This window comes from Liolophura sinensis, chromosome 1 (assembly GCF_032854445.1).
Source record: "Liolophura sinensis isolate JHLJ2023 chromosome 1, CUHK_Ljap_v2, whole genome shotgun sequence".
NCBI lineage: Eukaryota > Metazoa > Mollusca > Polyplacophora > Chitonida > Chitonidae > Liolophura > Liolophura sinensis.
Window position 1 is genome coordinate 14,927,812 of NC_088295.1, and position 14,054 is coordinate 14,941,865.

General features: G+C 36.8%; 1 protein-coding gene across 1 annotated transcript; it reads right to left on the reverse strand.

Annotated features, from left to right (window-relative positions):
- Nucleotides 1-5,212: 5,212 nt before the first annotated feature.
- Nucleotides 5,213-14,003, reverse strand: LOC135471830 (CDP-diacylglycerol--glycerol-3-phosphate 3-phosphatidyltransferase, mitochondrial-like). The gene is made up of 9 exons (XM_064751214.1): nt 13,943-14,003; nt 12,884-13,085; nt 12,052-12,129; nt 10,780-11,066; nt 9,671-9,852; nt 8,927-9,258; nt 7,824-8,049; nt 5,728-5,810; nt 5,213-5,460 (listed from the first exon to the last, which is right to left on the reverse strand). Exons 2-9 carry the CDS (start codon nt 12,995-12,997, stop codon nt 5,341-5,343), a joined length of 1,422 nt encoding a protein of 473 aa, XP_064607284.1. The 5' UTR covers nt 12,998-13,085; nt 13,943-14,003; the 3' UTR covers nt 5,213-5,340.
- Between the last annotated feature and the right edge of the window lie 51 nt (nt 14,004-14,054).

The window sequence follows — 14,054 nt, forward strand, 5'->3', positions numbered from 1 at the left end:
TACTTCTACATGTATGACGCCGTCATTGTGACGCCACCGCCCAGCTTCTCTGAATCTTCACTGCACATGAGAACAGCTACAATGTTGCGGGGTTTTCCTCACCAACTTTACACATAAGAGATGGGCAGAGGCTGAAACGTTTTTTGAGTGACACTTACTACTAGTCCAACTCTCCTACAGCAGTAATGACTCGTACAGGTTGAAAAGCACAACAAATATCTATTTTGATTACCTTACCGACACATAACCTATATGATTGCATACAATGGGAGACTCGAGGACGAGCTTCACAGAAGGCCCGAATGACAGCAGAACGCAAGGTTTTCTTCTGTGACGTTGTGGCGCTTGGGTACTTCATTTATGTTTTATGCCCACACGTACACCGATAATTATGACGTAATAAAGGAAAAAACAAATGAGTTCGACTTTGGACCGTCTTGATACAGGCGGGAAGGAGTTTACGAGTTTCCCATTCACAATTTCAATAGGTAAAATAATGACGATCCTGTTAAATTTAAATCGTATCGACATCAGTTAAATTATGTCATGAGAAAATACTGGCCTGTATACTTCACTGTTACACTGACGCTTGTCAATTTGCAACATCCCCGTTTTTCAAATTCAAATGTTTAATGGTGTTTAAACAAAGTCTGGAATTACTTCCACCATGCTCTAGATCGAAGTAAAATGCAATTAACATAATTTTAAGTGAAATTCTCGTTATCAGGTAATAAATCTATATTTGCCATGTATGTTGAATTTTCAATGTTCCACTCATCATGAAATATGTTGACTGTTTCTCGTTCTCAGACAGTGGGCAACTCCCGTCTGAGGTGCATCATCTGGGTGATCTGAACATTTCTTAAAAATTTCTTAAAAGCACATACCTGAAAGAAATTCAGAATTTTTGATTTGGTTCAGCTAAAAACAAAATGACCTTCATTTGACTCCTAAATAAACCTTCTGGCTCTATATTTTCCGCAAATTGTCAATTAAGAGAATTGTAAAGGGAAATCCGTCCCTGATCTAAACTGTCCGCCTGACGAGATAACATGCAAATGAGGCAACGCAAAGATTCCCAAAATGCAACCTTCGCTCGTGGATCGCACATGTAAACAATACAATAGATTGTAAGAAAATTAGACATCTAGTGAACCAAATACGATCTTCCTTTCTATTGATAATGTTTTGTAAAGTACCCATAGACCGCATAATTACAATACAGTGCCATGTCTGACATTTGAAGTTCACCGAAGATCCTCGAGTGGTCTAGACAACAAGGGGAGGTAACTGACTAAAAAAATCAGACTTTCTAAGTACAGCGACTTTGAGTTGACGGTCAAGGGGAACCCCCGGATAAAACTGTCAGTAGACATCTGGAAGTCTCAACTTCATGTAGATGACGTCTTAAATAACATCACAATGGGGAACTTGTGAAACTCCCTCCAGTCTTTATCATGAAGAAACACTGGTTTTGTATGCTTCATTGTTGCGCCGACGCTTATTGCTAATTTGCAACACCCTCGTTCTCCAACTTTACATGTTTGATGCTGTTTGCACAAAGGCTGAGATTAATTCCGCCACTAGATCGAAGTAAAATGCCATTTACATAATTTTAATTAAATTTGCAATGCTTCACTCCTTCGATCATGTTATATGTGTTGAATGTACACAAAGTTTGATCATAATATTATATAAAATATAAACAGGTTAACGAGGCATGCACAGACGGCAAGTATGGATTCTATATCCCTGGTACCAAATAAATTGCCATGAAAAGAATGAAGCAGAGGACACATTGCCTAGAAAAAAATGAAGCAGAGGACATATAAATATGTAAAATCTTAGCTTTAATTGGACTGTCTTCCACGAAAGTTTACAACGTATCTTTTGATTTATCAAGATTCAATCACATCTCCCAGAAGAGAAATCCAGATATTATACAATAATCAAAACCAGTAGCTTCGAATCACATCGTAAGAAGACGATATATAGCACATGCATGTTGATTAATACAAAATAAAAAATATACAAAATAAAAAAATATATATATAGGCTCCTATAGCCATATTAAGCGCTAAAGCAGGACTTGCCACACTGTTGTGTTGATTTGGAACTCTGACGTCACAGGAAGTTTATCCAACTCTCATCAAGGCACTGAATGTTGTAATAAGTCTTTTTATGCACGAGTAAAAGATTAATGAACTAACGTTCCCAAAAAGTCCTTATTTCTGGTGAACCTCAGGAGAAAAGGGTGATGTGATACGAGTTGATAATACCATCAGTATGGCTCTTAAAGCCCACCGTACATTCAAAAAATCTGAAAAAATAAATGGAAGTATTTTTACGCATATTTTTCAGTTATCCGTATGTTGAATCTTACTTCGTATTTTAGCTTTCTTTTACTTTAATATAAAAAAAGGCTTATAATACATCTTCTTTTAATCAACCGAACGATGTCCAAAGTCAACTTCCACTTACTTTTTGATAAGGTACACGACGGCTGTTCGAAAGATAAACTGCTGACAACGAAATTCAATGTCTGTTGTACCCTTATATTCGAAGGCAATAAAAAAACACATGCACAAACAAATAAATAACAAGGCATTCAAAAAATCCCACCAGGTCGCCTGCTATAGCCGTCAAGTAGACAATGAAATCAGAATAGATAAAAGTGTTGTGGTGGTAAAGATGTCATTGTGGGGAGTTCATACACAAAATTGAGGCAGTGGTCTTTGATATGAAAATTGCGCATGCGGCAATCCGTGAAATTCTTACACTCTACAAATTGGGGAAAAGAGCTAGAGACATTAAGCTTATCTAGATAAGTGATTGCATAAGAAAATCTAGCCCTACAAGAAAGGCTGGTAGAAATCTGTGTTTACAGGAGAACAGAATGAAGCCAATCTGAATGTGTGTCCATAAAACAAGAAAATGGTAAAATCACCAGAGGCACCCAATACCCTTCTTGTTCTCCTTCATGTAGGTAGGCATATGTGCATAAAAATTGTAGCCTACATGAAACTTTTCTTGATTACAAAAATGGCAAATCTCGTGAAGTCCATAAATTTCCTAAGCAATAAAGTCACAGTAAGCCTGTATACAAGAAACTGTTGTCCTGCAAGGAGGCTTAATTTCTTGTTTACTACAGAAAACAAGCTGTAGTTTGTATAACAGGTAAATTTTTGAAAATTACTATCAATTATTTATATATTTATTTGTTTGGTGTTTTGTGTTGTACTCCGGAATATTTCACTTATATGATGGTGACCAGCATTATGGTGGGAGGAAACCGTGCAGAGTCCGAGGAAAACCCATGATCATTTGTAGGTTTCAGGCAGACCTTTCCACGTACAGTCGGAGAGAAAGCCTGCATGAGCTGGACTTGAGCTCACAGCGACCGTCCATCAATTAAAATCATTAAAAAACATTCACAAAGCCTATAAAACTAAAACCATTAAAACAGTTAAACCTTCCATCAGTAGGCCCTTTGTACAGTAAACATACACAGGCTATAACAGATATAGAAAAAAAAATGACAAAACACAACTCTCTATCGTTGTGTGTTGGAGATCCAAGTATGCTTGCCATTATACAGAAGCTAAAAAAAAACATTGTAATTTGGATAAAACACATCCAATATAATATCAAAATTCATATGTGTATATCATCAAGGCATTCTCATGAAGATATGTTGAAAACTGATAACAGCTGACCCAAACATAAAACCTTACTCTGAGGCTATATATACATCTGTGAAGAAGACCAAAAGATGGTATTTTTTAACGAAATAGAAAGGTATAATGTCATAAACATAACATGAAAACTTTGACAGCACGTGATCCAAATAAAAAAGCTGACCCAAATATAAACTCAAATATCGCTAATTATTCAAAATAAGTAAATGCCCAAATCCTGTTCACCATAACCACCCAGTTTCATAGAGATGATGTGAAACCTTGGAATATTTGACCCAAACATAAAACCTTACCCTGTCCAACAAAACTGAATAGTACTGGCTAAGACAAAATGGCAAAGTCGAAATCCTGATAATTTGAATAAAAATGCAAAACATCCCTAATTTATAATCAAAATGAGTTAATCTTTCCCACCAAGTTTCACACAAATGTCCAAATCATGTTCATCATTCCCACCAAGTTTCATACAGGTGTCCAAATCATGTTCATCATTCCCACCAAGTTTCATACAGGTGTCCAAATCATATTCATCATTCCCACCAACTTTCATACAGGTGACGTAAAGACTGTGAGACTAGCACACCCAAACATAAAACCTTACTCAACTGACCCAAACATAAAACCTTACTCAACTGACCCAAACATAAAACCTTACTCAACTGACCCAAACATAAAACCTTACTCAACTGACCCAAACATAAAACCTTACTCAACTGATCCAAACATAAAACCTTACTCAACTGACCCAAACATAAAACCTTACTCAACTGACCCCAAACAAAAAACCTTACTCAACTGACCCAAACATAAAACCTTACTCAACTGACCCAAACATAAAACCTTACTCGGACACCAACACTTACACCACCACCACTTTTCCCCCACACTCACAATACCTTGACTTACTTCATAACAGTCAACTAATCATGGAAGAAATTTGGGAACAAGCCAGCTTATCTGTACATTTGTCAGCAATTAGTGGAAGTTTGAATTCAAAACATTGGCCAACCAATGTCTTTGAAGTTAAAACGGCTGGATTACTGTTAAAAAGTGGTCAATAGTTTGATGCTGGCTTTGAATTACCTGCACTTCCAATGACTCAGGGAATCAGTAAGGACAAATTAGAAAGACAATTTCCAACTGCTATTTGTAGTGAAATTGTCATAGTGGATTTAGGCAAGACCCAGGATAGGTGCTACCTTATGGTAGTGTCCAGCTAGACTGGCATACTCTAAACACCCTTTCTTTAGCTTATTTATCCACTGAAGTGAATACAGCCACATGTGTGGATTGTAAGGTGAACCTATTGATAATATAACTAATATGTTGCCAATGACGTCACACATATTTTTTCTTGCCACATTTAATGTCAGATCTGCTTTTCTGTGGAAAGGCACACATTACATGAGTTGTTACAGTTCTTGTGAACTTTAATAACCTGACCATAAAGGTGTAGACAAACTTGTGTGACATCATCAGGTTGAAAGCAAAAAAAACACAGCATGTAATACATATACAAATATAAAATATATTTAATCAGTATTATGTACAATGAATGTAAACTATTATGTTAATAATTTAAATCTACAATGATCTAATATTTACTGATGGCCATTACTGTGTGCACACACAAGTATCGCAGTCAGAAGAAATGTTTGATTACACTTGTCACCCACATGACCCACAGCGGAATGTGTCTGTCTGGTCGCTCGTATGTTTCCTCTGTCACCTGACTAGACAACTCATACAGGCGTTCATTCTCCTGAAACGGGTAAAATAAATCACATTAATCACGTGAATCCCACTGACTCTCCAAATAAGGACCTTACTCTTTAAGTTTTCATTTTCATTGGGTTTTTCATAGAATTGTATTTTCAGTTCTATTAAATCCTTATCTCTTTCATTAGGCAGAATAAATAAAAAATTCCCTACCGACCAACCCCACTTTTGTGGATTAGGGTTGTTTAGCACCCAACAAGAAATTTTTTTTTTTTACACTGGCCTAACCAGTGACTGCAACTACAAGTACCTTATGTAACTCTGTCCGTAGCGAGTGGTTTGTTGTGACGATGGCTAACTGTGCTTCCAGGTCTCTGTGTACAGATCTATAACCTGTCATTGAAAAGCAAATCGAAAACAAGTTTAAAGGATTTGTGACACATGTAGAGCTCACTTTTTACTTGTTTACTTGTGTTCAGCATTTCTTTCTCTCGAGACTTATGTTCTTGCAAATGTAACTTTCCAACAGACAAATTATGTCACTGATTGGAGTCAATACCATTCCCATGAAATGTTAAAATCCTAGTTTTGTGTACTTTCACATCTGTGGTGTAACAATCTACTTGAAATTAAAGAGACACATTATAAAAAGAAATTCAGATTTTTTCAGTTGGTCCAGCTACAAAAACGAGTTGCGTTGGACTCCATACGGAACACTCTAAGCTTATATTTTTCGAAAAATGTCCATTAAGAGAATTACTTGGCAAAATCCGTCGCTAGTGTAAATTCTCAGCCCGATCAAATAAAAGGCAAATAAGACAGCACTCCTCCAAATGCATGAATACAACTCTTGGATCACACATGTAAACAATATAACACTTCAAAGGGAATTACAAGTCTACTAAACCAAATACAATCTTCTTTTCTATCAACAATGTATTATCAAGTGTTCGCAATTTGCAACAATCTGCATGGCCCATAATTACAACATAGTGCTATGTCTGACATTTGAATTTCACTGAATATTTCTCCATGTCTACACTACAAGGGGCTGCTGAAATGTCAAAACTGTACCAACAACAGATGACAGGCATACTGCACAAGCTGATTAGTTATTTTCCTGTCTTTAGGCTTCCAGCCAAATTGAGTTAAAGACTACCTAGCAGTTCTGAAGATATCACATGGGCAAGATTATTAACTACCACATTCAAATGCCATTGAACAGAACTCAGAAATGGCTATCAAAGCGCTTGCCTGTAGGAGACACATGAATGAAAAACTTTAGATCAACGAAGTACTGAAACTGTGAACTTGGTAATTTCTGGTCATTAATATGCACATAGAGCATAGTGTTATTTTGCTTTATATGCATGTAAAATTCCAGGTGTGCATTTTTTGAGATACTATCCCTAACATTTTATTTAACTTTGATTGTGATACACAAAGTCTGGAATTTGGTAATTTACGCTATTTAATATGCACACACAGCATCAATGACGGACTATCCCTCTTGTTTTATTGTGCTCTACAAGTGCGCAAACCCTGAGCTCAATAAAAGTACTTTCTGAGATAACACCCCTAACATTTTGTTTAACCTTGATTTCAATACACAACATACTGTGTCAGGAATTCTGTAATTTATGGTACTTAATATGTACACACATAATACAGCAACAACGATGGAATATCCCCCTCATGCTAATGTGCTCTACACATGTGCAAGGGTTGAACAGTGGCCATTAGGCTTTAATTTTAATTAGGCTGCATTCACCTCATTGTGCATAGAAAAGGTTATTGCCTCATACAGATCCAAAATTGTGGAACGATGAACAACAAGGCAAACAAACCCAACAGCTGATATATTTTAAAAGGCCTATGTCATTAATCTTCAAAACAAATTTATTGATTATAGGCCAGTAAGTTCTGCACATATCATGCTGACATGGTTATAACATGAAGTAAAAATTATGAGGAATGATATGTATTTTTAAGACAAATATTATCACTTTGTTACCATAACATTAGACAACACTCATATATTACTGGATACATTCCTAACAGATTGCATATATTGCTCTCTTTTCAAGATGATGTAACAGGTTAGAGCAATTTTAGACACTGTACATTTTATCACTGTTATTTTATTAGCATTAATTATCCCTTTAAAACTATTTTGGCGCCATTTTCACAAAACTTTGTAAATGGCTTTTTCGCAACTTTTCTCAGAACTCACATCTTATGGAGCTATAACACAGAAAATGCCTTTTATGCAAAGAGATAAGAAAAATATGACTTACGAAGTGGGCCCCATGTCTTACTTTTACATTTCCTCTCTATCCTTGTTAAGATTTACAATGAGCAAAAGCTGAACAGTAAATACCAACCTGTTCCAGAATCAGATCTTACCAAAGTTTGTGGAGCCTATAAGGGTCATGTCTGGCAGAGTTTTCCCACAGGGGTAATACCATAGTCCTTTAACGTGAAATGTCCATTTGTTCCTGTAATACTCATACAGTTTGATCCTGTTTTGCTGATTTAAGGCACTGAGAGTCTGGAAAAACAGCTTCGAGATGTAGATGTAGGCTGGGACAATTCCACCAGTCATCCCACGAGCACCATAAAACCCATTCACCTGCAATGTCAGACAGGTGACAACCATGTAATGAAGCCTTACAGGAAGCTACTGTTTGTTGGTAGTGATGATTACACAGTGGCAGGTGTGAAAAGCTTTGATTTACATAGCTGTCCATATTTTCACATCAAACTGTAACTCCAGTTCAGAAGAACTGAGTTATTTGATCAAAACAAATGAGTGTTCAGCGCCAAAGTACTTCACATCCAAGCAATATTTACACTTGCATATCTTCGCATATTGCTACATTTGCACTTTCACATGTTCACATTCAAGTTAAATTTACACTTGTACAGCTTCACCCTTATTAAGCTTTCACATACATTTGCAACTCACTTCTTTTACACAATTGTTTTTCCTATTACCATGAAGTGAATTTGATTTAATCAAGTAAGCTAAATTCAATAAAATGCATAAGAACAGCTCTGAACTGCTATGTTTTTCTCCAACATGCCATCTAGACAATGTGACAGCTCAATGGATAAGCCATCAGTGACAGCCCATGAAATCTGACCCCATCTCTACAATGTGAATGCAGAGCACTCACTCGCCACAATATGACTGGAAAATTGCTGATGTTGTGTTAAACCATAATCATTTATTCATTCAGAGCACTGACACCTGTTAGTGTTGAGGAATTCTTATGAAAAGCAAGAAACAAAGAATAACTATAAGCATAGAGGGTACATCTGTATATGAACCAGACATGGACCTAACAAGGAAATTTCAAGTACATAAATATCATACTCATTTCCAAACAATCAGTAATATCAAAAATTTAATACTGTTAGGAAGACATAAATCAAGTCTGCTTTACAGGTACAAAATCTATGTTTCAACTTTTAAGTCCCAAGTCATGAACATCACTGCTACTAACCTGAGGAGAGGCCATGAGGATCTCATACTGGGCCAGAGACTGGTTCAGCAAGATGTCCATGTACTGGTCAGTGAGATTGAAGTAGCCGGATGCCAGGCGGATCCTGTGGCCTGAGTCTGCTGACCGCAGTAGCCGCCTCATAGTGTCTTCATCCTGTGTGATGCCCAGGGGCCCCATCTGTACCAAGGGGTAGAGCCAAGTGTCTTTGTCACAGTGATGCCCCTGATTCTGAGAATCTCTCCCTTCAGTACCTGTCCCACCCCTCCAACTTTCACAGGCCAGTAGCTTCTCAACCCGGTCACGGGCTGCCCATTTAAACGTTGTCTGGTCATCTGTATACAGAAACAACAACTGAAAATGAATCTATGATCAAACTGATATATTCCCAGCTTTTGCACTCTCAAGGGGAAATGTAACCACTGGCAAAGTAATCAAAGAAGTCGAGACCAGAGGGCAGACACAACAGCCACACTGCCCACACGTAAAATACATTATTTACTGCTTAAAACATGTCCTATTTACCACAGATATTAAAATCAATAAATTGAAAGTACATGTTCACATATTTCCAGAATTTATACATGTACATACCCATATTTTCATGTATATCTATTTGAGCTGATGTGTGTTTTTATTTTGACACGCTGACAATGAAAAAATTACAGAAATTTGCTGCTGATTTAACCCTTTGTCTGCCATGATAACCACGACTTATATAACCTGATATTTCAAATAAGCACATGCCTTGGAATGGATGGATTCCAAATGATTCGTCAACAGTGACTGTGTTATCTGTTTGCAACTGAAAAGAAAATGACGCCACTGTTTTCACAAGCGATGTAAAAAAGTCTGCCAAAGGCGCACAGTTTTCTATAAGGATGTAGCGGTCCTGTCTGTTTGTGAAGTAATCATGGCTCAAGTTAGATCTGAAAAGACAAGAGACCAAGTGTATGTACATGGACGAATCCCAAACAACAATGTCACAACAGCTTTTCTCTTACATTGATCATTCTAATCTTGGTGAAAGCAATAGGGAGTTTCAAGTTCGAAAAAAAGTCCTACTGTACCATGTCACCATGGTGAGACAGGTGATCTGTAAATTATCAAATATCAACAAAGGTTGCCCAAATGTTTCACAAGTCACATGATACAGTAGAGCTGTTTTTACCTTTAACCACAAAAGAGTTTTAATTCAAAACTCCCCTAATGTGACTGCTGCCATGGCATTACAGGAAGTGTGAACATATGTATTTGTGTATGAAACAGCCAGTTGACCAATCAGCAACAGTCTTGTTTATGATAAGTGAAAAATTGTGTTATTGAGAAACAGGTTTCTCAATAAGGGAGGTTGGAAAGGCCTACTGCAAAGTAAAGATTGAATACCATAAATAATTCTCAAAGCTCAAGCAAAAATACTAGTAATAACACAGTCAAGGCTTTATTTTCTGCTATCAATCAGATATTAAACGAATCCAAACTTCACTGTGCAATAATCTATTTATTTATTATTTATATGAACAGTTTATGAACTCTTCATCAAAGCTCAACTTACTAAACAGACATGACATCAACCTTTGCTTTAGCTGGCCACCAATAAAAGTGACAACATTAGCATATGGGTTGTGAGACATCATCTCACAAATACTGGGCTTGAATCCCAGAACCATCCACAGGCTGCTGACAGACCTTCCCGGGTACCAATCAAAACTTGAAAGTAGTTCTAAAACTTGTTTCACATGACACATACACCCATGTCAGTAGTCGCTAATTGGTTAACAGATGGGCAGACAAATCACAATCAGATAAGATCGCAGACATCTAATGAATGCTGGAAACAAGATGAAAATACTCACCCACTAATTATCACAGAATCATCAAAGAGATAAACCTTTAGATGTGTTAGTCCTATTGTTTCATTGTATCTCTCAGGTAACACATACTTCAAGAATCCTCGCAGATCAGGCGTGTGGTACAATGAAACACTCACAGACTTTTCAAACTTTTGTAATAATGGTAATAAAAGAGTCCTAGAGTTAACTTGTCCTCTGGAACCTCGTGTAAAGTCTAAAAGAACAGTCACTTCTAATTCCCGATCTTCTTCCTTCCTGACTCGAGTACATGACTTCTCCAGGCAATCCACCTGAAACAATCCAACATTCATGGCCACAAAATATCACCTTCATTTAATCAAGCTAGTGAATTCTGATGTCATCTAACTTGATTTACTGAACCTTTAACTGTTCAAAGCCCTGAACTTTCCTTCATAAATATGCATAATTCATAGCCTAATCAGGTCCCACTTCACAAAGGTCACCAGACACCTTAGTTATTGACACTGACAAAACTTCAAAACACACTTATGAGAGTGATCAATGATTGGTTGAAAAGGCTCTGGAGGAAATATGCAGGCCACAATGGCACAGTCTGTCAAGAGAAGGTTTCTGAAGACTTTTAGGCATACAGTAAAGCAAGCGTGATTATGGAGCCTCTAGTGTAGTATCCATCCTGCTGATAGGAAGATGTAAAATAAAGGTGCTGAGCTAAGTATTTACATGACATCCTATCTCTCAGCAAGGACTATTCACTGAAGAAGGGGCCTGATAATGAATTTTGCAAGATGTAATAGATGTTTTAAATTTGTACTTGCTGGTATTACATGTAATGATTGTACATCATCATGTATTGTTGGCAAGCTTTAGATTCTTCTTCTGAATTGAACAATCCTCCCAAACATTAAACAACGAACGTTTTTTAAGTAGACAGACAGATTAAGATATGATCCCAGTAGATATACAGAATGCCAGCAAGAGTTTACAAAACATATGACAGTACCAGCATCACAGTTTCTCAGTCAAAAAAACAGTTAATTTGATATTTATGGCCAAATAGTGACCATTACTACAACATGCATCAATCTGAAATGTTTACACCATCCAATCTTCACAAATCCATAGACCAGATTTTTCTTAACAACCTGGCCACAGACTACATAATTCTAAAATTGGAAACAGTTTAAGTATTGAAGAAACCATATGAAAATTATAGTTATATTAGAGCTAAATCAAAAATAGAGAATATGATACTTTAGAAAGTATATGGGTCACCCACAGTATAATGGTACTCACAAGTTCCTGTTCCAGTTCTCCTGTACCCAAGTACAATGAAGCCAAAACAATACGTTTCTTGACAGAGTCTGTTTTCTCCTAAACAACAGAAAATACAGGTCTTGTAGTACTGAATGATCAATATGAACAGTTGATTTATTTATTTGATTGTTGTTTATTGCAATACTCAGAATTTTTCACTTATATGATGGATGTCAGTCCTCTGGATCAGTCCTATGTTTCCTGGATAAACCACCCACCTCTGACAATTTGCTGACAACCGTATGACAAACCTCAGCAAATGTAAGAGCACCATTCACTTCCTTTTGACACAATGGCCAAACAAACAACACCCACAGATTCTCTCTTCATAGTCAGGATCTAAACATACACCTCCTATTACGCATGGTTGGATCATGCCTCACACCACAAAGCCATGTCCTGTTCCCCACTGAACCAATGATATCACCTCTCAAAATTCCAGGAATATTAAATAAAAAAATTTTCACCACCAATTAACATGCATTTTTTGATTGCATACAAGTAGTTTTATTTCTGTTATGTTTTGAGATTAAGGTGGTGGTGGCTATGTATTGTGAATAAAGAGATGTTAAATCAAGTTCTTGCCTGAAAGAAAAAAGCAGATAGACTGATTTTTTACGAGGCAATCTTTCTGCTACAGCAAATTTCTGAATTGAGAAGGCTACACACTGAGCCAGGATGAATCCTAATGTTAGTACAGGACAGAACACAATACCATCTTTCATTAAATTTTCGAAATCATTACTTTTTCACATGACTTTACAGTATTATAATTACAAAAATGGGTGTTAGATGTTTGTAGCAATACTACCTTTAAAGTGGAGAAAAACTGTGATGGTTCCTGAAGAATAGTTATTTGACTTCCATCAACAGCAAAACAAGGGCTAACATCAGCCAGCCAGGCGTGTGGACGACAGCACTTCATATCTTCATGCTTTGTTACATGTATGTTGTCTTTTGGTATACATGTAATAGACTTGCGGTCTTCATTCAATGATAAAACAGTTACATACCTTATCAAAAAAGAAAAGAAACATAACAAATTAAGATTTGGTTAATGGCTCCACTTTTCAAGAGAAGTGTTTTTTTTATCCCCATCTACGGCCGAAATGTGTCTTTTATGGTAAAAATACCCATAGGCTGGGTGTACAAATGACAAAATGTGCTGGATAGCATCAGTAGAGGAGACGTGTCTTATAATTTGTGGCAGAATACTTTGAGTCCATTCGGCATAGTTGGAGTAGGATTAGATGGGCTGGCATTTCCAACCTTTCATCTTCATAAAGCCTTGTGTATAGGAGCAGCATGCTAAAAACATATGCAGGAAATCTACTGATTAGATATAAGGCCTGTGATCATGCCCCAAGCGTTGACATCATAACCATGCAAGACAGATGTCATGTTTCTAATCATGGTGTTTCATGGCGACCGAAGATAAATGATCCAAATTATATTGCAAATCAAAGACTTCAAACATTTACACATGTACTGTTGCATACAAGCCACATTAATTGTTCTTATCATCGTTTTCATCATCTTTCTTCGGATCAGTTGTTTGATATTCTGTTTATAAATATGACCCCTACACGATTGGCCATATGACAACCCCTTCCTGATAACACACAGAGCTGGCGGAGTAAATCAGACTGGTACCTTATCCATATGTGATTACATCCTACAAAAAATTGCCTATCTCCTGCTCTGCTTTATTTTCATTTACTGATGGATTCAGTTTCATCTCTTCCGCACTTATTTTTCTTCCCCGTTCTTTGCTTGAATGACATCGGTGTAAAATGTTTGAACATTAGAATTGTCAGATCAATAGCATACTTGTTAGCAATGAAATGGCAATAAGTAAGCAAGGCATTACCTTCGATAGACATAATTTACAATCCCAAAACCAATTAATTTGTGAGATCTGAGTGGAGTGCTCGCCATGCCACCGGAAGTTATTAACATTCGAAAACGAGGCGCCTGGGCAC